We start from the raw sequence: 26241 nt of genomic DNA, 5'->3' as shown, positions 1-26241 counted from the left end.
GCGTGCCTGCCAACTCTCACTCTGTTCATTATTCTTGTTCGTTCATTATTGCTGCTGCCTCCCTTTCACCTTTCAGAAATTGGCAGGTATTTCAGCCCAGGAAGAAGCTTCTATTGACTCCTCTGTACAGAGTGGTTGTGTAGGGTTGACCCTCAGTTTATATTTGTCAGACATTTAAGATAATCATTGAATGTGCAGCTGGACAGCAGCTTGTGCTACTCTTGTTAACATTCATCAGCAGTGGAGCCCTTAAATCCCCAGATTTATTATAGATCAAGTAAAAAGGTTTGGAATAGAGGCCAGGTGGAAGGGAAACTGGAGGAGCAGGTAGAATGCTAGGTGGTAAAAGGGCCCCAGTGTTGTTGCCTTCCCTGAAATCTTTGCCTTCCTTGGACGTTTTTTATCTGTCTCCCATTTTTTTTCATTTGTCAAAGTCCTTCCGGTTTCTCTGCCTTCTTGAAGTTTTTTGACTGCATCATACTTTGTTTATCATGTTTTGCTTGCTCTGTTTCTGTGCTTTTTATGTATCTTACCTTCTGAACTTCTTTAGAGGTTGGACTCGGGTTGAGGGCATACAGTGAAAGGCTTACGGTTCAGGCTGTGAACCACACTGGGCAGATTGGAATCCCGGCTCCTGAATTCACTGCGTGACCTTGAGCAAGGTACTTACCATATCCCTATTCTCATCTTTAAAACCAACCTACATGTTGGGTTGTTCTGTGTATTAAGTGACGTAAAACATGGAAAGTGCTTAGAGCATTGCTTAAAGTGGTATATGCTCAGTAAGTAAATTCTGGCTGTAATGATGATAATGTCGTACAGATTTTTTTTTCCTCTACTTAACACCAGGTATAGAGTACTCGCTTATAGAATACCCTGCATAGGCAGGATATTATTATAATGAGGATGCCAGCTGAACATTTATTCTTTCATAGAACATCTTGAGTTCTTGAAGATCAGGGAGCAGATTTTATCTTTAGTATCCTTAGAGTCTAGCACAATGTTTGGCACCTGCAGGCTCTCAGTAATGTCTGAATTGGGTAATACTCAATGTGCTGCGCTCTTCTCAGTTTTGGATTCTTCTGAACACCCAGTTATTCATGTCAGAACCTTGGAAATTGTCTTTGACAGTGTGACCTCTCAATATCCACATTTAATCCATTACCAAAGCTGTTGACTACACCTCTAAATATATCTTAGATCCATCTCCTCCATTTCCACTCTCTTCATACAAGCTGTCTTAGTCTTTTTCCTAGACTGTTAACTCCTAAATTGCTCTTTCCTCATTTTTTCTGATCTCCTCCAAGCCATATTCCACAGAGAAGACAACAGCCATGTTTTAAAAGCACAAATGATCTTATCCCTATTCTAGTTCAAGACCCTTCAGTGTCTCCATGGAACAACTGGTTGGAGTTTGCCTTTTTGTCTTCCCTCTCGAGCCCTATTCCACCCTAGTCTCTCTCATCTTCTCTATCAACCATGCTGGCTATTATCTCTCTCTGGAGTTTGCTTTGTTGTTTTCATGCTTCAGAATCTTGACAAATTCTGTAAACTGACATGCTTTTTAGTGTTTTTCCTTTATAAAACTGATCATGATTGTAAATCAAACTAGTTTTATTTAGTAGCTTTTTTATGTTTTTTCTTTTTTAGCCACAAATATTTGTATTTTAAAATATAATGACTCTTTTTAAACTTTGTTAAATTTACATAGAGTAAAATTGACTTTTGGAGGCGTTATACATTAATATAAATTTTAATACATGTATACTGCAAAACCATCACTGCAGTCAAAACACAGGTGAACAGCTTCATCACCAGAGGAAACTCCTTCGTGCTGCATGCCTTCAGAATCCCATTCTTTCCTTGACTTTCATCGGCTCCCACCGATCTGTTTTCTTTCACTGTAATCGTGTCTGTTTGAAGATGTTGTATAAATGGAACCAGGCAGTGTATAACTTTTTTTTTTCTTTTTTTGAGATCTGTCTTGTCAAGCAGCATAATGCCTTATAAATTTGCCTAAGCTGTTTGTGTCATTAGAATGTTAGTGTTTTTGTGTGTACTGAGTAGTGTTCCATCATGTGGATATGACACTTTTAGCCATTGAAGAACATTTGGGTGTTTAGTGCTTTTAAGCTTTCTCCCTCACCAGTCTCTAGTTTCATGAGCATGATAGCCTGGATGTTATTAGCATATACCCCTCACCATCATTACATGCGGATACATACATTACACATGCACACACAATATACTTGATGCTTTATTTTCTGAATTAATTGCATGTAAGGTGAATAGATCATGGTCTTTTACTCCTGAAAGCATCAGTCTAGGATTAGGTCTTGCATTTAGTTGTTATGTCTTTATAGTCTCTTACTCTGTAATATTTCCTGAGTCTTTGTTACTTATGACTAACATTTTTGAAGAATAAGTTCTTTTCTTGCTTTCCCTCCTTTTTCTGCTCCCAGAATAGAACATTCCTCATTTGGGATGTGTCTCATGACTTCTAATGATTAGATTGGGGCTATTCATCCTTCGTTGGAATATCACCTAAGTGATTGATGTTGTCCTTCTTGAAATACTATATCCAGTGGCATGTAGTGTCCACCTGCTTCTCATTAATGATGTTAATTCTGGTGAAGGTGTTTGATTTCTCCACTGTGCAGTTGCTGTTCTTTTTCCTTGCAACTGATAAGTAATCTATATTGAGAAACTGCTTTTCACTAAAATTTCCTCCTACCTTGAGCAAAGTAATATGTTTTTTTATTGTTACCAGAATAGTTTTAATTGTAAACATCGTTTCAGATTTTGATTCTCTTGATTTTAGGGTCTATAAGTTACTTTTAAGATCCATAAGATTAGTAAGCACTATTGTCAACTGTTCTTTCTATGTAAGCCCATCTTGGTTGGTTTATATGTAGATGCTGTATATCTAAATAATTATCTTGATCTAATAATCTTGAAAAGATAGTAATACAGTGCTTGATTTATGCATTCTCTTGTCACGGAATTTCTGAATAGAAAAGAAAATAGATTTGTATTGATACCTGAAATAGATTATTTGAAGGCAGTGTTAATGACGGTCCACAAGAAGAGAAAGAGGAAAAATAATTCAGTGAGTCAATTTCCCGGGGGAAGAAAAAGAGGAAGCTCTTTTAGGAAGCTGATTGTCATTAAAACTATTTCTAGTTCTAATGAAAATTAGTAGAACTCAGAAAAGGGATATGAGGAACCATTTTGATATGTTATTCTCGAACAAAATCAAAATATCACAGTTGAGATCGGGGAACATTATTATGCCTTGGAGATCATATGAAAACATTACCAAACATGTTAGAGGATTGACAAGGTAATGAGATAGTTTTAAATTACCCCAAGAATATGAACTGGCTGTGAAATGGTAGTAGTTTATGCACAAGGACATACACCTTCCAGTCAGTGCAGCGGGAAGCTGGGAAACTCTACTATTAATCTAAATCTTGAGTGGCCAGTTGTGCCACTATTCAGCTATGTGCTCATAGCGAGTAAGATGAAGAGATCTCTGAATTCTGTCCCTGTATCACCGTTTCGAGGTCTTGATTTCTGTGTTCTTCTGTGGTAGTGATCACTGTCTGTAACAGCAGTAACCCCTATGAACCTTATGAACAGAAAGGCTAAATAAATAAACTTTGTTTTTTCTTGATACTGGATGTAGATTTATTGTTTGTGGTGGTCAACCTTAGTTTACCTCAGCTTTTGCAATAGGAGAAAGACAGTTTATTTTATTCTGTTACTTTTATGTAGTGGAATTTACTAAGAATTTTATTTCCGAGATCTAAGAAGAATAGATATTTTTGTGTGCTTTGGATATTTCTGGAATTGGAGGACAAAGTTAATGTTATATCATCTTATCACTTTGTAGTTTTTCCTCTAAATTTTATTTTGATATCGATGAGTTCTTCCAGAGAAGGAAAAAGTTTTCCTTGACTTTCTCAGGGTCCCTGAGTCTGAAAATCAAACTAAAATTAACAGGAGAAAAGCATATACATGTAATGTAAGCTGTACATGACATGGGAGCCTTCAAAAGGAATTGAAGATCCAAAAGGGATTGTTAAACTTATGTGTGTGTATGGTTGTGTGTGTGTGTGTTTTTTTTTTTTTTTTTAAGATTTTATTTATTTGAGAGAGAGTGAGAATGCATGTAAGAGAGCACAAGCGGAGTTGTGGGGTGGTGGTGGGAGTAACAAAGGGAAAACAAAGGGAAAACAGATTTCCTGTTGAGCAGGGAGCCCCACATGGGGCTCCATCTGAGGACCCTTAGTACTGTGACGGTTGAGCCATTGGCTTAACCGTTTACCTAGGCATCCCAAACTTGTGTGTTTTTATGCTAGGTTTGATGCAGAGTGAAAAGTCTGGAAAAATAGGATAGGGCACAGAGTATGAGGTAATTGTAGCACACTGTATGTGTGGGGGGGTGTTGTTTGGATTCTTCTCAGAGTCTCTTTGTCTTCAAAGATAAGGATGCTCCTTTCCTTCCTTTAGAAGGCACCTCTCACATGAAGTTATTTAATGACCTCTTTCAGCAGCAAAGAGCAGGTGGTATGGGGATGTGGTTGGAGGTAGGGGAGGGATCAGAGAGATTCTTTAATGCTTCTGTCTTTTTCTCAGATTCCTTCAGTTTAGAACATTCTGTATGCTACAGTGCTATATTTTGGGATGTGGTATCCTGAACTCCATCATAATTCTTTAAGTTGTATGACGCAATTGAAAAATCCTTCATTATGTTTTATGTTACTGAAAACACTAAACATGGTTCGCCTGGGTGGCTCAGTGGTTGATTGCTTGCCTTTGGCCCAGGGCATGATCTTGGAGTCCTGGGATCGAATCCCACATTGGGCTCCCTGCATGGAGCCTGCTTCTCCCTCTGCCTGTGTCTCTCTGCCTCTCTCTCTCTCTCTCTCTCTGTGTGTGTGTCTCTCATGAATAAATAATAAAGTCTCTAAAAAAAAAAAAAAGAAAGAGAACACTAAACACAAGATGGACTTGAGAAACCTAGCTCTTCCATCTTTACCTCAATTCATGTCATTTCTCTGTCATTTGGGTTTTTTGGTGGTGATTTTTCTAATTTCTTCATTCAATAGTAACAACAATAGCTAGCCACAAAGGATATTTGTGAAAATTCTAAATCATTTTGATAAAGATCTGTTATCTAGTATGTACCTTTGATTTTTTATTGTTATAGAAAGTGCTGAGTATTTTACCAAATATTCAATATGGAAGTTATTCATATTATTATCTGAAGTACTTGATGTGAAAGATGCTTTAATAGCACAAGAGAGTTACAGTATACAATTATATATATCATTACTGATCCTTGAAGTGTATCATCAGAGTATCAGTTAATAATAATCAGCATCAGAATTAGCCAATTCAATGGGCTTTTTGGAAAAGTAATGAATAAGCAATATATATATAAGTAACTTATAGTTAACTCTTTAAATCATTACCCTAAAATATCACAGTATACACATATATATTTTTATTATAAAAAATTCACAGTATTTCAGATGCATATATGTTGAAAAGTATTAAAGGGTCTTTTTCACTCTCCCCAACTTTTCTTGCCAAATGTAACCTTTGCCAGTAATTTGGTGTGTGACTTTATATCACTTTACAATGAAAGGTATATACCTTAATAAATTAAGGTGCTAGTTGGTGATATTCAGTATTTTTTATACCCAAAAGTCTGCCAGTAATTTGGTATGTGACTTTATATCACTTTACAATGAAAGGTATATACCTTAATAAATTAAGGTGCTAGATGGTGATATTCAATATTTTTTATACCCAAAAGTCTCTTTGAGTTGTTAGAATGAGCACTCTGTTTAGGGTAACAACATTTGTGTTCACCATTCTAAATTGCATGTTGTTTTTGCTACCTTTTTTTTTTTTTTAAAGACTAAAAGAAAGTTGAAGTCTGTGAAGTGTATTCAAAGTAATGTAAATATTTTATGCTTTTAAAAAAATTAACCAAAATTCTATTACTGCATTTACCTTTTATTTCACCTTACTTTTTCTTTTCAGTAGCTATCTGTTGCTTTTCAATAGCTATCTGTTGCTGTTGCTACAGTTTGTTCATTCTGAATATTTAAATTTTCACATTTCCTTTTTTAAAAAAATACTTTTTTAAATTATCAGATGGTTAGGTATGTGTGTTAGGAAAACTCAAATTAACTGCTTTCTGAAAAAAATAAGTTCCTGAGATTTCCTTTCAACAATACTTTTGAAACACAGATAAAATTACTTCCTGTCTCTCAGTTTCCTGTATCCATGGTAACCTCTGTTTTACACACTGACTGTGGAGGAACCAGTGTGAAGAGTGGTGTTTCCTGAGCAAACTGTGACTTAAAAAAAAAGGAAAAAAAAAAGGTGGAAGGGTGGAGGTCAGCAGTGCCACAGAAAGAAATGGAGTTTAGAAAAGTCGCTCTTCAGATTTAGGAAGAAAACCTTTACTTGAATCAGCTGAGTGTCGATAGTATCAATTCCTGGTCTTGGTAAGATTATTTATTTACATACAAACTTTTAACTGAAATGAAAAATAATTTGCTTTTGTGAAAAGCTGTAGTTGAGAGTTTAATTGCTCTTTTGTAGTGAATTTGTGTTTTCATAAATTATAATGTTATTTGATATTGACTTTAATTTGGTGAAAGGACATATTATATATATCCAATAGACCATTATCACTACATCATCATTTGTCACTTGTGTTATTCTCAGTTGTAATATTCTATATTAGCTTTAGCAAACATATTATTTTACAGTTAATTAAATATGAATTATTTTGTCATACAGTGGGTTAATGACCTGGTGGTGTTAATTCTGGAACACATTCCAAACTCATTATATGATGCTATCACCATAGTACAATTGATGATATATTTAGTATTGTTGGCTGATACTAATCAAAATGAAAGAAAATACAGAATTTTTAGTTTCACAGTACTTTTGGGAACTTATTGATGATTTAAAGTTTTACCTTCTTTTTTTATAGCCAATTCTGATATGAACAGAAAAACCAAGAACAGGGCTATGTGTGGATTACATTTTTCTCTGCCTTGCCTACGATTTTTTCTACTTGTTACCTGTTATCTTATATTCTTATTCCATAAAGAGATTCTTGGATGTTCGTCTGTTTGCCAGCTCTGCACTGGGAGACATATTAACTGCCGTAACTTAGGCCTTTCAAGTATTCCTAAGAATTTTCCTGAAAGTACAGTTTTTCTGTATCTGACTGGAAACAATATATCTCATATAAATGAGAGAGAATTAACAGGACTTCATTCTCTTGTAGCCTTGTATTTGGATAATTCTAGCATTGTGTATGTATATCCAAAAGCCTTTGTTCAGTTGAGGCATCTATATTTTCTATATCTAAATAATAATTTTATAAAACGCTTGGATCCTGGAATATTTGAGGGACTTTCCAGTCTTCGCACTTTATATTTACAGTCTAATCAAGTAGCTTTTGTTCCAAGAGGAGTATTTAATGATTTAGTTTCAGTTCAGTACTTAAATCTACAAAGGAATCGCATCACTGTCCTGGGGAGTGGTACCTTTTTTGGTATGATTGCTCTTCGGATACTCGATTTATCGAACAATAAAATTCTGAGGATATCAGATTTAGGCTTTCAACATCTTGGAAACCTCGATTGTTTGTATCTAGGAGGTAATAATTTAACAAAAGTACCGTCAAATGCTTTTGAAGTACTTAAGAGCCTTAAAAGACTTTCTTTGTCTCATAACCATATTGAAGCAATACAGCCCTTTGCATTTAAAGGACTTGTCAATTTGGAGTATCTCCTCCTGAAAAATTCAGGAATTAAAAATGTTGCTAGGGATGGGTTTAGTGGAATTAATCATCTTAAACATTTGATCTTAAGTCATAATAATCTAGAAAACTTAAATTCTGGCACATTTAGCTTGTTAAAGAATTTAATTTACCTTAAGTTAGATAGAAACAGAATAATCAGCATTGATAATGATACGTTTGAAAACATGGGAGCATCTTTGAAGATCCTTAATCTGTCATTTAATAATCTTACAGACTTACATCCAAGGGTCCTTAAGCCATTGTCTTCACTGACTCATCTTCAGGCAAATTCTAATCCTTGGGAATGTAACTGCAAACTCTTGGGCCTTCGCGACTGGCTAGCATCTTCAGCCATTACACTAAACATCTATTGTCAGAATCCCCCATCCATGCGCGGCAGAGCATTGCATTACATTAAACGGACTGACTTTACAAATTGTGTTACATCTTCGACAAATGTATCCAGATCTTGGGCTATAAAATCTCTTCATATTCATCACAAGACTACTGCGTTAATGATGGCCTGGCATAAAGTAACCACAAATGAGAAACATTTGGAAAATACTGAGAGCGTTACTTTCTGGGAACGAAGTCGTACTTCACCTGCCAGTAGATTTATTCAAGAGAATACCTTTGGTAATCCGTTAGAGGCTACTGCAGTGTTACCTGTGCAGATACAGCTTACCTCTTCTGTTAACTTGAACTTGGAAAAAAACAGTGCTCTACCGATTGATGATGCTGCGGTGTCAGGGAAAACATCTCTCATTTGTACACAAGAAGTTGAAAAGTTGAATGAGGCTTTTGACATTTTGCTAGCTTTTTTCATCTTAGCTTGTGTTTTAATCATTTTTTTGATCTACAAAGTTGTTCAGTTTAAACAAAAACTAAAGGCAACAGAAAACTCAGGGGAAAATAGACTCGAATACTACAGCTTTTATCAGTCAGCAAGGTATAATGTAACTGCCTCAGTTTGTAACGCTTCCCCAAATTCTTTAGAAAGCCCTGGTTTGGAGCAGATTCAACTTCACAAGCAAATTGTTCCTGAAAGTGAGGCGCAGGTGATTCTCTTTGAACATTCTGCTTTATAATTCAAATTAATATTAGTTACAGGAAAACTTCAGTGCCATGGACATGAATTACACTGAAGCCACTTTATAGAATTATAAACTTTATTTGAAAATACAATGAATTATATGAGCTTAGCATTAATAAATACATGTTTTTAATAATTTATGAATACTGTATTCATTTAGCATATATCTTTGATAGGTGCTATATTAAGTAATAATACTAGCTACCATCTCTGTGTACCAAGTACTACGCTAATAAATATTTCACGTTATCACTTTTAATCCTTAAAAAACCGTATAACTATATTTTATAGGTAAGGAAATCTAGGGAAAGTGAGTTTAAGAGACTGTCTCAAATCCTTAATGCTTGTGACACTTTTTAGGACTGTGACTCGAGAACTTTTTTTTTTTTTTAAGATTTTATATATTCATTCATGAGAGACAGAGAGAGAAAGAGAGAGAGAGAGAGGCAGAGACACAGGCAGAGGGAGAAGCAGGCTCCATGCAGGGAGCCTGACGTGGGACTCGATCCCAGGTCTCCAGGATCACACCCTGGGCTGAAAGCGATACTAAACCACTGAGCCACCCGGGCTGTCCGGAACCCATGCTTTTAATTTCATGCCATGCTACGCCTAGGGGCTAATTGTGAACAACATAGGCATGGCTTGCTCTAGAAATATAGAGGAGACAAATGGATTCTGTACAGGGTGGTAAGTATTGCACTTGGAGGTGCTACTGGGCATAACATAAGTGGAAATGAGAAATGGCTTTATGAGAAAAGTGACATTGAGACTGGATCATGAAGGATAAGTGGAAATGAAGAGAGCTGAGTAATAAGTAGAGGTAACATCATATCATAGGAGTTGAGGAAAGAGAAATAACACTACTTTTCATGAACTAAAATTTGGGATAGGCAGAGTAATGAGCAGTAGTGTGAGATTTGCAGTTGAAGAGAGATATATCAGATGATGAAAGATATTGTGATTTCAGCAGGGAGTCATGGAAGGATTTTAAGTAGTGGAATGACATAATCAGATTTACCATTTACAGAGTACCTTCTTTCTAGAAGGAGTGATGAGACTTGAGGCAGGGTTAATTGGGTAGGAATTTGAATCACCATTCCAGGAAAGAGGTACTGGAGGCCTGTGCCAAGGTAAGGGCAGAAAGAATGAATAGATTCTGGAGCTTGGTGGTTGGCTGAGGGGTGGCAGGTGAGGGATAAGTCAAAGATACTAATTTTTTGGCTTAGGCAGCATTCTGTTGCATTTAACGAGCAAAGGAAGGAAAAGGATGGGGATATGGGTGGCAACAAAATAATGAGTTCAGTTTTGGATACACTTAATTTGAGATTCACATCTGATCTTCAGGTGGAGATGTCCCACAAGCAGAAGATTGGGGAGAGATCTATCTGGTAAAATAATTTGTAACCTTCCATTTGTCTAGTACATCGGAAGCATATGATTCTCTCTTAGGAGTAACATCAACCATTGGGGTCATGATTTGGGGAGACAGGTAATTGAGGAAGGATAAGATGAAAGAGCCCCCAGGAGATAGTAGTGTTGATTCAGAATCTTTAATGTAGATAGATGGTAATTCAAGCCATGGAAACTATGTCCTGTTTGTCTCTATTAGGGTAAATTTATATTTGGTAGACTATTGGACATAGAGTAAGGGCCCATGCTTGATCTATTAACAGGGACCTGAGCCACAAATATGTATTAAAAATATTCTCTTGAGTATTATGTATTTCATGTTTGTGCTGTCCTTCCTCTTATCCCAGATTTCTTGTTTTTATTATTAAAAGTTAATACTTCCTATATGAAATTAGCAAGAAGAAGTCTGGGAGTATTTAAACCAAGTGATAATTACTGAGTCTGTAATTGTGAAGCTGAAGTAATTATAAGAATGTTTTGTGTTGTCCAGTATACCTTAATATGGTGCTTCTCAAACTCAGAATTACTTGGGTTATTAAAATACAGATTGTTGCCCCCTGCCCCTCCCAGATTCCTTATTCAGTAGGTCTGGAGTGGCACCCGTTGAGTTGTGTGTTTGTACAAGTTGGCTAATAGTGCTGGTCTGGGGACCACACCTGGAGAACCATTGCTGTAAGATACTTGAGGAAAAGCAGAAAGGAGCTGAGGAGTGGTTTTGAGATACACCCGAAGTTTCAGAGAAACTAAAGCCACAGCTCCCTCCCTCCTCCCAAGAGTTTTCCCTCGTTCTCCTTTTCCCTGCTAGCTTAAAGCTTTGTCCTTGGTTGTGATTTTAGCAGAAGATTGAATACATTTGAAATAAATCTGTTCTTACATAAATTACTTGTTTCATTAGAGAAGAGTATGTAGTGTTTGTTTTACCTTGAAAATTTTTTTTAATACTTCATTTTTTGGTTTTATCCACACAACTCCCACAACTCCAATTATGTTTTTTCTTTAATTACTAAAAGGACATATAATTTGAGAAAAAAAAAAGGATTCAAACAAAACAAATATTTAAAGTGAAAGATAAAAAAAAATAAAGTGAAAGATAAAAACCCTTCCATGTCTCCCTTCCTCACCACCTAAACCGCATCCTCTTGATGTTAGAAGCAGCATAGGTGACTGTTTGAAGTTAAGAAATGTCCATAAACAAACTATTTATCTTAACCTTACAGCAAAACTCCCCTGAATTCAAAGAAGATAATTTAGAAATTTTATCAAGATTTCTTTTGTTTTTATGTGTATAGCTTCTAATTGATGATTCATATAGGCTCAACTAGAAAACTTTACTCTTATTAATATTTTATATATGGAGCTATAGTTGTACCTAATGGTTTAAGTACTCATTCTAGTTTGTCAGCAGCTTTCCCTTTTTAAAATTTTTTAAAGATTTTATTTATTTATTTGAGAGGGAAAGCGAGAGCATGAGTGGGGAGCCCGGGCAGAGGGAGAGGAAGAAAGGGAGAGGGAGAAACAGATTCCTCACTGAGCAGAGAGCCTGACCTAGGGCTCCATTCTAGGACCCTGTGATCATGACCTGAGCTGAAGACAGATGCTTAACCTACTGACACCCAGGTGCCCTTGCAGCATTTCCTTTTAAAGATGTTAGCTCACATGACACTGTTGTTTGTGACTTGCACACTTTAAAAATTAAGTAAAATTGATTCGAGGGATGCCTGGGTGTCTTAGTGGTTGAGCATCTGCTTTTGGCTCAGGGTGTGATCCCAAAGTCCAAGAATCAAGTCCTGCATCAGACTCCATGTGAGGAGCCTGCTTTTCCCTCTGTCTGTGACTCTGCCTCCCTCTGTGTGTCTCTCATAAATAAATAAAATCTTTAAAAAATTGTTTTGAAATGATGTGTAGAAATTTTTAGCAGTATGATTTGTGCATATGATTGTTTCACATTTTAGGCAGCCCCACCACCTCAAACAAAAGTTAAAACCAAGTAATATTCTAAATTATTACAGGTGAAGAAACTTTTCTTAAGATTTCTGTGTTTCTCTACCTTTTACTAAAAAATTTTTGATGAGAGTGCTCAAGAATAAAATGCATTTCAGAAGGATAGTTTTATGTACAGATCCATTTTTTCCATTGACTTCTGTAAAAGTTGGTTATGGTTTCAGGGCATACCAAAAAAAGCTCCCCTCTGCCCTCCCCATAGCGAATGAGAAGTATAGAACTCAACTATCATTTATTTATAACATTATACTTTTTGAAAACACTTAAAATTCCAGTGTGGAATTTCAGGAATATGTATCCCACTTATGGGATAATTGGGAACTTACTCCCAGTTTCCTCCTAGCATTGGAGTAGAGATGTTTGATGTTAGATTGTCCTTGAGGACTTGATTGGTATGAAACAACTTCAGTAGGAATCAGAGGAGATCAGGAAGGTCCCAGGTGATGGAGTAGGAGCCTGGGTAACGTCTCATGGGCTCCTGGAGGTGAGGGCCTGCCAGTGTTGATAGCCAGACGCAAAGTGTTGGGGCACAGTAAGGGTGACATTGAGAGTGAAGGAATTGTGTAGAATTTAGTGATAGTAGGGAAACAAGATCTTTGGATACCTCTTTGTTGCCCACCAACCTTTTACTCTTAGAGTTCTTGACTTTCTCCTACATAGAATGCCAGGGTTACATTCTTCCTCATACCTAGGTCTTGAGTCAGCAAGCATTTTTACTGAATTGTCTTGAGCCAGGAAGCATTTTTACTCAATTATCACAACAGTAACAATAAAATATGCCATGTTTGTTTTAAACGGTTGCAAAAATGGGAGAAAAAAGACTAGGCCTTTTCTAAGGGTCTGAAAAAAATTTTAGGCTTTCCTACCACTTTGGTCCCATAGGCATTTACCCATGCCCCTGCTGTAAGGATCCCACCCCTTTAACTTGCCTTTGTTACCAAAGTCCTCTTTTGATCATGTAACACTGTTTTCCAGTGTATGTTATCTTCAGTTTAGTCTGGGCTGTGTCACGTACACCACTTCTCCAGGACTATAACTCCCATGCCACAAATACCTTTTCATATAACTTTAATGACAGCATAATTGGCTTTTTTCATTTGTCCTGAAGGTATATATTCATGATTACCTTGTAATGATTTGTTGTATAACATCAACAATATCTAGCATTTACAGTGGTGAGGTCATATACCCATAATTATGAAATCTATTAAGTTCTTTTATAACCCCCTTTTTTTTTTAAGATTTTATTTATTCACAAAAGACACACACACAGAGAGAGGCAGGGACACAGGCAGAGGGAGAAGCAGGCTCCCCACAAGAAGCCTGATGTGGGACTCCATCCCGGACCCCGGGATCGTGCCCTGAGCCGAAGACGGACGCTCAACCACTGAGCCACTCAGGCGTCCCTCTTATATCCCTTTTTAAAAATCAAGAACCACTCTTTCGGGTGATTCCTGTAAGCATTCAAAACAAGCACTGCTAGGGTTTTCAGCCTAACGTTTTCCCCACACAGTAGTCTACCAGTCATTTATCATCTTTTTTATGATAACTTAGTGTTGTCATCAGGTATTGTTTCTTAAAGCATAGTCTTTCTCTAAAAATCACAGAAGGTAACAATTTCTTCTCATGTTATCATACATAGATTGTTACAGTTTTCTGTCTTAAAGATACTGAGCTTTGTTTTGCTTGTATATCTGCCCTCAAAAAATTAACTTAGGGAATAGTTTATAATATAAAAAGCCTTTGTAAAAGTTATTGTTGGATATAAAAAAATAAAAAATTAAACTTTGATTTTAAAACAACTTAGTGAATTTCCACCAAGAATTTATTATCCCATTTCCTTGCCAATATTTGTCAAGGGAACTAGATTTATTAACACTCTTTTCCATGATCATGCAGAGAATTACTGTGTAGAAAGAATATATGTTTCCATCTAAGTGACAAAAGTATTTGTAGCTAGCTAGGTCCTGGAAAATATCTAGAGAGGAAAAAAAACTAATTTTAGTGTAAATATCACCACTTTTGTATGTAGCCTCTGGTTTGGTAGAAATTCTGTAATAAGACTGATTAGTCAGGGTTTTCTTATTTTGCCTTTGCTTTTAATAAACTGCTGTTCTTCTTTGCTTAATCCTAGTAAACAATATAAGCAGGGAAGTAGAGTTACGAGAATATTTGATTGTGGCTTTTAATGCTCAAAGCTTATTTTCTTAAATTACTCTAACTTCAGTGGCTTCCTATATTTAAGATATGAGAATACAAGAGTGACTTCAAATATCAGTCATTTTTATGTGATGTATAAAGAGTGTATTTGTGGTCTGGTTAGATGAGAGAAAATGCTAGAGTGACTAAGGTCCTCATTTGTTTTTTGTTTTTTTTTTTTGGAGGTCCTATGAAATACTGTTAAATTATCATTTTTTGATTATAGAACTGTTCAGAAAAAGTAATTAAAATTTTTGTATTTCTGCATGCCGGTTTTCTTCCCAGATCAAAGGAGATGAAGATATGATACAAATATATCAGTCCATCACTTAGAAAATATAAAACACATGGTCTATGATGAATAGATAATTTCTGTGAAAAATAGATATGTAAAATGAACACTTTAAAAATGCTAATAAAAATTGGACAGTTAGGGAGAAACTGGAGTCTTGTTCACATTCAACCTAATTATTGTTGAGCTAACCAGTGAATATTAGAAATTTCATTTATTTATGCCTTTGGGGATTAAAAGTTTTATTTTTTCTTTTCAAGAGCTATTTGTTTTCAGTACTCATGTGGCTAGATTCATAATGACACAGAAGGATAGAAATAATTTTAAGCCAGCATAGTTTTTAGGTTGATTCAATAAACATGAAGATGGATTGATTTTTTTTTTTTTTTTTTTTTAGTGCTTAGCCTTCAAAAGCAAAGAAAAATCACTCTGCAGAAGTTTCTGCAATTCTCAATCTACGGATAGTTTTATATACCCAGAAAATGCCATAGCTTTAGAAAATAAAGTTTACTGAAAACTATGTGGAATTGTTTTAAATGGATAATTTAATATTTAGTACAGTTTTTCATGCCTTCACCTATTTAATGTTTATATATTTGTAACATCACTTAAAACACACCTGAAGAACCAAACAAATGAATGTTTTAAAAAGCCTGTCTTCTTTCTGTTTTGTTTGTGGCTTGTGTCTATGTGAATACATTAACATATCTACTAAGTATCTGAAATAAGAGAAGGAAAAGTGTGACAAAAAGGAAGAAAACGTTCACATTACTATAGTACTTTTTTCCCGTCAGTTTTACTTTCATTCTTCTCTTTCATCTCTGTTAAACTTTCCTTGCATTTTCTGAAATGTTTCAGAAATAGATTCCAACATAGCCTCCTTCCGCTGCTCTGTTTTCTGCCTCATGTTTAGTGTAATCAGTTGTAATATGTTATCTATAATTTAGCTGTCCATACTTGTAATTCCAAAAAGAGTTAAGCAAAAATAATTTTGCAAAAAGAAAATGAGAGAGGGCAGTTCTTGAGGTTTGGGGATCATTAATTCCCATGATTACTGAGTGTTCACATTATGCATAATGTCTTGTGGGACATAAAACATAAGCATAATACATTTTCTGCGTAGAGGTAACTGATAGTCTTAGGGCAGACGGGTAGGCATGAAAAAGGACATAAGGAGAACTACACGGCACATGAGTTTAATGCTTTATGAGTAGTGCAGGCATTTTATGCTACTGGAAATTCCAAGGACAGAGCGCTCACGTACAGTGAGCTGGAGTGGCCAGAGAAGGCCTCATGAAGGAAGTGTGAAGTAGGTGAATGGAAAAAGGAGGAAGAGCATTGTGAGGGGCAGGAAGGGAGTAAGCAGATAAGAGTTAGCAGCTAATATATTCAAGAGGGGATGACTTAACTGCCTGAAAGTCATGAAAGGAGGAGTAACTTGGGAAAGGTGGGTTTGTTCCAGCTTGAAGTTCTTGATCACCCTCTAAAAGTTCTTAACGAGATTTAAGAGACTGAAATAGGAAGCACCCTTTTGCTTCCTTGAACCCCTTACTAATAAAGTGAATAGGATCAGTTGGAATCCATTTAACATTGTGAAATAAAAATAAATGTATATCAAAATTGGGATTTTTTTTTTAAGGAGCATCTATCCTTTTTTTTTAATAATAAATTAATTTTTTATTGGTGTTCAGTTTACCAACATACAGAATAACACCCAGTGCTTCATCCCGTCAAGTGCCCCCCTCAGTGCCCGTCACCCATTCACCCCCACCCCGCGCCCTCCTCCCCTTCCACCACCCCTAGTTCGTTTCCCAGAGTTAGGAGTCTTTATGTTCTGTCTCCCTTTCTGATATTTCCCACACATTTCTTCTCCCTTCCCTTATATTCCCTTTCACTATTATTTATATAAGGAGCATCAATCCTAATGTTATTAGTGCAAAATGGGTTAACTTGCAAATGCTAAGATCTCAAGTCATGGTAGAACAATCAAGATTTTGGGGACCACTGATGAGAATTAGACAGTGATAATTTGCCAGTGATGCTTTAGCTCCGTCCAGGTGACAGGATGCTCTCCCTTCAGATCAGTGCCACTTAGTAAGTCAGAAATAACCAGACAATGGAGAAAAGCATTTAGGATATCATACTTTAATTTAAAAGGAAAAAAAAAAAGGAGAAAATCTCATTTGTTGCTTATTTTCTTTGTCCTTCCTGCAGATTTAGTCCATAATGTTACCAATGTTTTGCTTACAAAACAGCTTTTCTCCATCTTTTCCTCTGAATCAAAGAATAGGTCACATTCAGATGTGTAACACATGACCCTATGTGCATTCAAAGTTATCTGCTTCCTTTCAAGTTAAGGCTTCCTTTAGTTTCTGAGTTCCCTGAGGTGACCATCCCCCCGCACCGCCCCCCCCCCAACTCCCTGGCGCCTTCCAAGGTCAAAACTTTTTTTCTTTTTTCTTTTATTTTAGTTCCAGTGTAGTTAACATACGGTGCTGTATTAGGTTCAGGTGTATAGTACAGTGATTCATCAGTTCTTCAGTATAACCAGTGCTCATCAGGATAGTGTACTCTTAATCCTCTTCATCTGTATCACTCATCCCCCTACCCACCTCCCCTCTGGTAACTATCACTTTGTTCTCTGAAATTAAGAGTCTGGTTTTTGAAAATGAGAGTTGCTGGAGGTGTGGAGGTGGGAGGATGAAGGACAAGAAGGTGGCCAGGTGATCTCATGAGCACTGGTGTTATATAAGACTGATGGATCACTGAGCTCCACCTCTGAAACTAGTAATACGTTTAAAAATTGGAGAAAAGGGGTCTGGTTTTTGGTTTGTCTCTTTTTTTTCCTGTTTATTTCTTAAATTTCACATGAATGAAATCATATGGTGTTTGTCTTTCTCTGACTTATTTCACTTAGCATTATACTCTAGACTCATCCGTGTTGTTGCAAATGGCAAGGTTTCAGTGTTTTTTTGTGACTGAGTAGTATTCTGTTGTACACATACACCATATTATCTTTATCCATCTGTCTGAGGATGGATACTTCCATTGCTTCCATAAAGTTGTAAATAATGCTTCACTAAACATCTGGGTACATACATCTTTTCAAATTAGTATTTTCATGTTCTTCAGATAAATAGCTAGCAGTGGGATTACTGGATCATATGGTAATTTCATTTTAATTTTTTGGGGACCTCCATACTGTTTTCCACCGTTGCTATACCAGTTTGCGTTCCCATGACCATTGCACAAGGATTCCCTTTTCTCCATATCCTTGCCAACACTCGTGTTTGTTTTTGATTTCAGCTGTTCTGACAGGTGTGAGGTGATATCTCATTTTATTTTTGATTTGCATTTCCCTGATGACAAGTGATGTTGAGCATCTTTTCATGTGTCTTTTGGCCCTGTTTTTGGAGAAATGTCTGTGCTTGTCTTCTGCCCATTTTTAATTGGATTATTTTTTTGGTGTTGAGTTGTGTAAGTTTTTTTATATATTTTGGATACTAACCCTATATTGGTTATGTCATTTGCAGATATCTTTTCCTGTTCCATAAGTTGCCGTTTAATTTTGTTGATTGTTTCCTTTACTGTGCAGAAGCTTTTTTTGATATGGTCTCTAGTTTATTTTTCCTTTTGTTTCTCTTGCCCCAGGAGACCTATTTAAAAAAAAAGTATTGCCGTCGATGTTAGAGAAACTACTGCTTGTGCTCTCCTCTAGGACTTTTATGGTTTCAGGTCTCACATTTGAGTCCTTAGTTCATTTTATTCTTGTGCATGGTGTGACAAAGTGGCCTAGTTTCATTGTTTGGCATGTAACTATCCATTTTTCCCAATTACATTTTTTTGAGGAGACTGCCCTTTTTACATTGCACTTTCTTGGTAGTGGCTATTTTTTAAAATCCCTAGAGCTTACCATGATCTCTAACTCATTATGGACTCATAAAATATTGACTAAAATGAATGAACGTATCCATGGTGACTTATTCACCAGGAGGGGTTGGCTAGAGCAATATGACACTCTAATCACTTATTTTTTGTAAATAAATTGGTAACCTGGTATAATAGTGCACCTTTTTTTAATACTCCTTGAGCCAGTCTTCTGAAATCTGACCTTGGGACTATAACAGGATGTATGGTTTGGGCTGGAATGCTCAATAGTCAGTTTTATTTTTATTTTTTTTTCCTTTTTAACCTCTTAAGTTTTGAATTTTCTGCTGTGCTCTGGAAGCTGTATATAAACTAGCAGGGAGTTTAGCTGCTCCTTTCAGACACTAGACTGCTCCCTCCAGGTTTGAGAGGTTAAGAACCAAGTGAGATTTAAAATTACATGGTTCCCTCTGGCTACCTTCAGTTCTTCCACATTCCACACACCAGATTGGACACCAGATTTGACTAATGTGCATGAGAGGACATTAAAAGATGACACACCGAGAAGAATGCTTATAAAGTGTTAGCTTATAACTGCTCAGTATGTAGCACATAAGGAAGAAAAAACCAAAAGCAATACAGGGATGCCCGGCTCTATTAAGTGTCCTGTCCGACTGTTGATTTCAGCTCAGGTCATGATCTCAGAGTGGTGAGGTCAAGCCCATGTCAAGCTCCATGCGAGGTGTGGAGTCTGCTTGAGATTCTAGCTCTTTTCTCCCTCTGCCCTTCACCCCTGTTCCTCTCTAAAAAACAAAACAAAAACAAAAAAACACCTAATTCTTGTATTTAGAGACGTAAGATTAACCAAGTACAGTGCCTTTTCTCCTCCAAACCTATTTTTATTTCATTTCTGGTTTATAGCTCCAATTTGATTTGTTTCCATTTTAAATGTCTGATCACATTTTAAAGCATTTGAATCAGAAAGATTATAGGAAGACAAGGTTGATTCTTAATTTGTAAAAGACAAGGGCTATGGGGATATTATGTGACTAAAAAGTGAAGTGATTATTTGATTAATATTCAAAACTTTATAAAAATACTGTGGGTAAAACAATCTACTTCGAAGGCTTCATTTTCAAATGTTGCATTTACACATTTGGAACATTTTTATAACTTATAAAAGGAGAAAAAAATTTCAACGTCTTAATGCTTATTTACTTTAAGTATATGTTGCGCATGCCAGGAAGTACAAGCCGTTTTTGGCTTTTTGTTATCCCTGTTATTTGGGGGTACTTTTCCCATACTGCTTAATGAGTGGAATTGAGGTTTTTTTTTTGAACCTCAATACTTGGAAGAGAATTTTTGTGTAACTTCCCAGAACGTGGCATGGATACTCCCATTTCCCCTCTTCATTCCTTCCTTCTCCTTTTTGAGAGTCTCCTCTTGACATCCTCCCATTCAGAACCAGCTCATGGACCTTTCTACTCCGGGCCGTAGTCATTTTCCCCTTTTCTGAACTTGAAGTCTGTGGCCACCCCTTCTGGCACCTAATAGGTGCTCCAGTGCAAGCATGGTTTTCCCTGTCTGCTGGAATTTAATTCCCCTCCCATACCTAGATCTCTGCTTCTGTTGTCCTGTTCCGAATGAGTCACGTTCCAACGAAGAACAGTGACTGCCCACTGATGGAGTTTGCCACACTTCCCTTACCCTACTAGACAGACATGTGTCCAAGCCCCTCAGCTGGTAGAGCTGGAAAGCCCACCGGAGGAGGCTCGGAAGGGAACAGGACAGGGGAACCCCACTGAAGGCATGACTGACTTCTCCAAGCCTGAGCGAGCATGGGCAAGCTGAGCAGAGTTTGGACTTGTATCCTCTGGCCTGTCCAGTCTGCTTCCATGAGTATTATTTTCCATTCTTTAATTTTAATTTTCTTAACTCTTCTTTTTGTCAGTCATTTACTACTTGGAACCCTTGGCTTTACATAAATCTCAGGTTCCAGAACTCATTAGATTTCTTTCCAAACTCTTCACGCTTTAGTTTGGTTCCATCAGTGTCCTCTAAACAAAGTCACCATTCATGAAAAAGGTGTGAAGTTAAGCCTTTAGGCAAGAGCTGTGTAGTCAAACTGTGTAATCCCTCTCTTCTACATTCCCTCCTTATTAACCTTCCAACCACCTAGTAGAGTATGGTCACACTCAGATTGCCAGATGTCTAAGATTCACATTCAGTCTTTTGAGAAAATACAGAGTACTCAGAATTCTATTCTATTGCTTGCTTTTTTTTTTTAAGATTTTATTTATTCATGAGAGAAACAGGCAGAGACATGGGCAGAGGGAGAAGCAGACTCCCTGTGGGGAGCCCGATGTGGGACCCAATCCCAGGACCCCGGAATCACAACCTTAGCCAAAGACAGACGCTCAACCACTGAGCCACCCAGGCACCCCTATTCCATTGGTTTCTTATGATTTTACCAGTTTTCCTAGCTTGGAGGTGATGTGTGTAGAGAAGGCAGCTGCCTGTATGGATTGTCCCTAAATAATACCGACAGACCTGGTAAACAGCTGTAGTCTGGAGGATTTTTGTCTTTTTCAGCTAATGAAGATCAGTTGTTGATAGCTATCCGGGATACTCCCGCATTGCGAAGGAATTCCAGAACCTGCCTGCCTTCGCATGCTGTAATGGATTAGTGGCGAATTACTCTGCTGGGAAGTGAAAATCTCTCTATCCCCTCCACATATCTGTCCTACTTCAGTCTAGCCTTCATTTTACAGACAAGGAGACCAACACCTAGAGAACTGAATTAATTAACTTCAGTGGGATTACACGGTTAGTGGGTGAACTCTTTGGCAGAATTTTGGTTTCCTAGTTTTTCTTCTACAGTATTGTTCCCTGAACTGAATAAAGTAGATTGTGTGAGTCTTTCTTGAGAGATATTTTAGTTCTTACATAAAGGAAATATAATGACTTACAAAATATATACTCCTGCAATAGGGTACTATATGCCCATTAACATGTATCAGAATATCAACTAGTTATTATTTTGTCCAACTGGTGATTTAGTTGTCTAAAATCTGATCACATTTGAGTGTACAGACAAAACATTTGACTTTACAAAGGTGAGAACATGACCCAGAATATGGTAACTTGGGTACTACTTTACTGAACATTTAAAAAAGTAATCATCTATCTTAATGCAGAATGAGAAACATGATATGTGTCTTGTAGGAATGATTCTAGTAGTTCCCTGGAGCTAAGAGTTCTAATTTATTCAGTTTTAAATTCAAATAGTATAATTTCGTGTTTCAGTGGATGGTTAAGAACTACCAATTTTTAAAACTCGTTTTATTCATTAAAGTGTAGTTACATATAGTAAAACTGCTTACACATGGAGTTTTCACAGATGTTGACAGTGCAAAACCGCTACCATAGTCAATCCAGAACACTCCTGTCATCCCATAAAGTTCCCTTGTGTCCTGTTCTCGAGCAGCCACTGAACAATTTTGCCTTTCCGGAAAGTCATATAAATGTAGTCATACAGTATTGTAGCATTTTGAATCAGTTTTCTCTTAGAGTAATGTTTTTGAGATTTATCCAAGTTGCATGTATATTTAGTTCCTTTTTATTACTGACAACCATTTCATTGAGTAAATATCCCACAGTTTGTTGGGCCATTCACTAGTTGATAGGCATTTGGGTCATTTGCATTTGTGGATTATTACGAATAAAGCTACCATAAACATTTACATACAGATCCGAGGCTCCTTGTTTTGGTCTTGGGTAAATACGTGGGAATGGGATTGCTGAGTCGTGTGGAGTATGCTTACTTTACAAAAACTGCCAGTGTGTTCTCTAAAATGAATGTGCTGGGGGTTTTGTTGTTGTTGTTGTTTAATTCTTACAAGCTGTAGTATGAGAAATCCTATTGTTTTTCGTCCTTGTCAGCAGTTGGTATTGTTAGTCTTCTAATTTAGCTTTTTTTTTTTTAATTTAGCTTTTAACTAAAATGTCATTATGGTTTTAATTTGCATTTCTCTGATGACTGGTAGTATTGAACATATTTTCATCTTTACATTTTGTTCAGTGAAGTGTCTGAAGTTTTTGCCAGTTTTTAAATTGAGTAGTTCTTTTTCTTTTTAGTGTAAAAAGGTGATTTTATTAAAGCACTACCCGTGGGCGAAAGAGCTGCTGAGTTATCTTCTTCTTGAGCTTTTAGAATTCTTGATATGTTCTGGATTCAAGTGCTTTCTCATGTGTGTTTTATGAATATTTTTTCCCAGTCTATAGCTCCTCTTCTTTTTCTTGGCATTATCTTCAGAAGAGGAGAGATTTTTTTAATCTTCAACATTTTTGTATCTTTTTCTTTTTGGTTATAAAATCAACACAGGTCTATTGTAATAAGTTAAAGAATATTGAAATATGTGTTTCCTATCTGATAGAAAAAAAAAAAAACAATGGTTTTACCTCCCAGCTACCCAGGCACCCTGGCCTTCCAGTCTAGGCCTCTGTAGTGTGAATCCCAATAATGGTCTCCTACTCAGTCTGCTTTCCTCATGCCCATCATCTTCCTTTTCCAAACCTTTTTAGTATTTAAACACACTAATACTCTAATGAAAGAGAAATTTTTAGTGTCACATGGAAAGGTAAAATTTCTGCTACAAGAAATATATTTTGAGGGATGCCTGGGTGGCTCAGTGGTTGAGCATCTGCCTTTGGCCCAGGGCATGATCCTGGAGACACGGGATCGAGTCTCACATTGGGCTCCCTGCATGGAACTGCTTCTCCCTCTGCCTGTCTCTCTCTCTCTCTCTCTCTCTCTCTCTCTCTCTCTCTCTCTCTCTCTTTCTGTTTCTCATGAATAAGTAAATAAAATCTTAAGAAAAAAAAAAAAAGAAAAAGCAAAAAAGGAATTACCTGTTAAAGTACCCCAGTTTAATGTGTTTTGCTTTTCTTTTCCTTTAGTGTCATCCAAGATAAATTCTGTGGGATCATAAACATCTCAGTGGAGGGCCTGCATGATGTCATGACAGAAGATCCTGAAACAGGAACTTACAAAGAGTAGGTGATCGTTTAACTGATTGCATTTGACCTGGGCTGCGGTGGGCAGAATGATTAATTGTCCTGTGTGCATGTTGGCTCTTGGCTGCCACCATGTAAGCATAATGCAGTGACTTTTTAATTCTGTCTTTTACAAAGAAAATATTGCATTTGTTTTGCCTCTAGTTAGTTTGATCTTGAGATCAGCTGTCATTGAAGTGAAATGACAAATTGGATTTCTTTAGTTAAATGGTAATTATGTGATTTGACATCAGGGTTTTAAAAAATAATCCATGTGTATGTTAACATGTAAATTCCTTTTTTAAACATATTTGAATATGTTCTTTTTTTTTTTTTTTTATTAACAAAGTTCCCCCTGCCCCATAGGTTGGTTATGTACTTGCCTGATAGAAGCATCCCTGGCACCTTTGCCTATTAGAGTCAGATGGTACTTGACCGGTTTTAAAAGAGAACGACAACAAAAAATAAAAATAAAAAAAAATAAAAGAGAACAACATTTTGGGGGGGGAATATTTAAAATCATGTTATCAAGAATGCTGAGAGTCTCATACTTAAAAAACTATTAATTTGAAGTTTCATTTCATTGTATCCTTTATAGTCCGCAGAGTCGCTGTACCTTTTCTCTTACTGTTATAAAGAGCATGTGTCGGGATCCCTGGGTGGCGCAGCGGTTTAGCGCCTGCCTTTGGCCCAGGGTGCGATCCTGGAGACCCGGGATCGAATCCCACTTCGGGCTCCCGGTGCATGGAGCCTGCTTCTCCCTCTGCCTATGTCTCTGCCTCTCTCTCTCTCTGTGACTATCATAAATAAATAAAAATTTAAAAAAAAAAGAGCATGTGTCATATTATGATAATAAGTAAGACTTCATGAAATTTGAAGCCACTTTACGTCAGTATTACACTGAGCCCGTTTTCTTTGTTCTTTATAAAGAATCTATAGGGAATGGGAAAGGTGGCCATTTGAATCCTATGTTGTTGAAAAACATGGAGTGCAAATTTATATTGTTGAATCTTATTAAACGTAGGTAGACATAATGTGTCTGGCATGTAAGTTGGCTTTCAAGAATGTAAGAGTTCAGATGAAGTAGAAACTTCACACTCCTCTGATTACAACCAAAATAGGAAACCATGCATTAGGCAGTTTCTTTCAGGCTTTTTTTAAAGTTGAAATAGGATTTATGACACATGACTATAAATATTATATATTTATGCATAATATGTGATGAAGCTTACAACTATTTGTGAAATATTTAGGATATAATCAAATGCTCCCAGTCCTCTTCAGAATATATAATTTACTTAGGGGGAAGATGTTTTAATAGCAGCATGAAAACACTGGCAGTGAGTAAAGACAATTATGTATATTTTGAACAAAGCACACAAAACAGTAGAATTCTAGCTTGTGCTTTAAAGAAAGAGAAGAAAAAGGCACTGCGTGTTAGAGTCTTCAGGAAGGGATAAGACTTAAGATATAGGAAGTAGACATAAATTATAGCATGGTCTAAGTAGAAGGGATGAGAATCAGGAAGTTGTAAGAAATAGTCTAGAAACGAGTGCAGTTTCATTACTTTAAAAATTAGGATACAGAGCTTCAGAAAAGTGCAGTGACACACACAGCAGATGAGTGGAGGGGTTGCATGGAGTTCTGACTCATGGTGCCAAGCTCAGCCAGGAAGAAAGTTTTGGTTTGGAAAAGGAAGATGTTGGGCATGAGGAAAGTAGACTGAGTAGGAGACCATTATTGGGATTCACACTACAGAGGCCCAGACTGGAAGGCCAGGATCCCTGGGTAGCTGGGAGGTAAAAACCACTGTTTCTTTTCCCCCGGAATTGTTTGATTGCTTTTTACCCCGGGGTGGGGAAGCATGGTGGAGAAACTCTATTCATCACTTTGTTAGGTTTCTATGAGAGGTTAGAACAGACCTTTGATAATCTTCCTATTCCGTACTTCTGTGAACTGCATAGGGTTCTTTTTTTTTTTTTTTTGTAAACTACATGGAGTTCTAAAATTTATAGTCCATCAGATAGATGATAGGGTGTAAATAGACTTTCAGAAAAGGGCACTCAAGAAACAAAATATTTACTTATGTAGTTAACTTAGCCTCCAGCTTCCTCTTCCTGTTTACTGGAGCAGTTCATTCAAAGAAAGTTAATATTTTTAGGTCTATTGAATTTCTGTTCTCAGTATAGAATAAATTAGAATAAAGGAAGAAAACCCCTGTTGTTGTTGTTGTTGTTGTTGTTTTACCTCTATATGCAGTATGTTAATCAGGGTTTCCCATGTAGAACCAACAACCAGTTGGCTGTTGTAATTATGGAGGCTAAGAAGTCACAAGATCTCCACTTGGCAAACTAGAGACCCAGGAGGACCAATGGATAGTTTCAGTCTAGGTCCAAAGGCCTGAAAAGCAGGAGAGCCAGTGGTGTAAGTTCTAGTCTGAGTCACAAAGCCAGAGAATACTGATGTTTCAACTAAAAGACA

At 36.7% G+C, this 26241-nt stretch overlaps 1 protein-coding gene across 2 annotated transcripts in view; it reads left to right on the top strand.

Annotated features, from left to right (window-relative positions):
- The window catches only part of IPO11 (importin 11), a 198179-nt gene that overhangs the window by 136970 nt on the left and 34968 nt on the right, over nt 1–26241 (top strand). The window contains exon 28 of one of the 2 annotated variants that reach the window (XM_055332731.1): nt 23665–23760. In XM_055332731.1, coding sequence (XP_055188706.1) covers nt 23665–23760 — 96 coding nt within the window. Of the gene's footprint in view, nt 1–8077; nt 8214–23664; nt 23761–26241 lie in introns of those variants that run through there. The other variant, XM_055332732.1, reaches the window with a different exon arrangement.

Source organism: Nyctereutes procyonoides, unplaced genomic scaffold (genome assembly GCF_905146905.1).
Source record: "Nyctereutes procyonoides isolate TBG_1078 unplaced genomic scaffold, NYPRO_anot_genome, whole genome shotgun sequence".
Taxonomy (NCBI): Eukaryota; Metazoa; Chordata; class Mammalia; order Carnivora; family Canidae; genus Nyctereutes; species Nyctereutes procyonoides.
The sequence above is the reverse complement of the archived record's forward strand: the minus strand, read 5'-3'. Positions and strand labels throughout refer to the sequence as shown.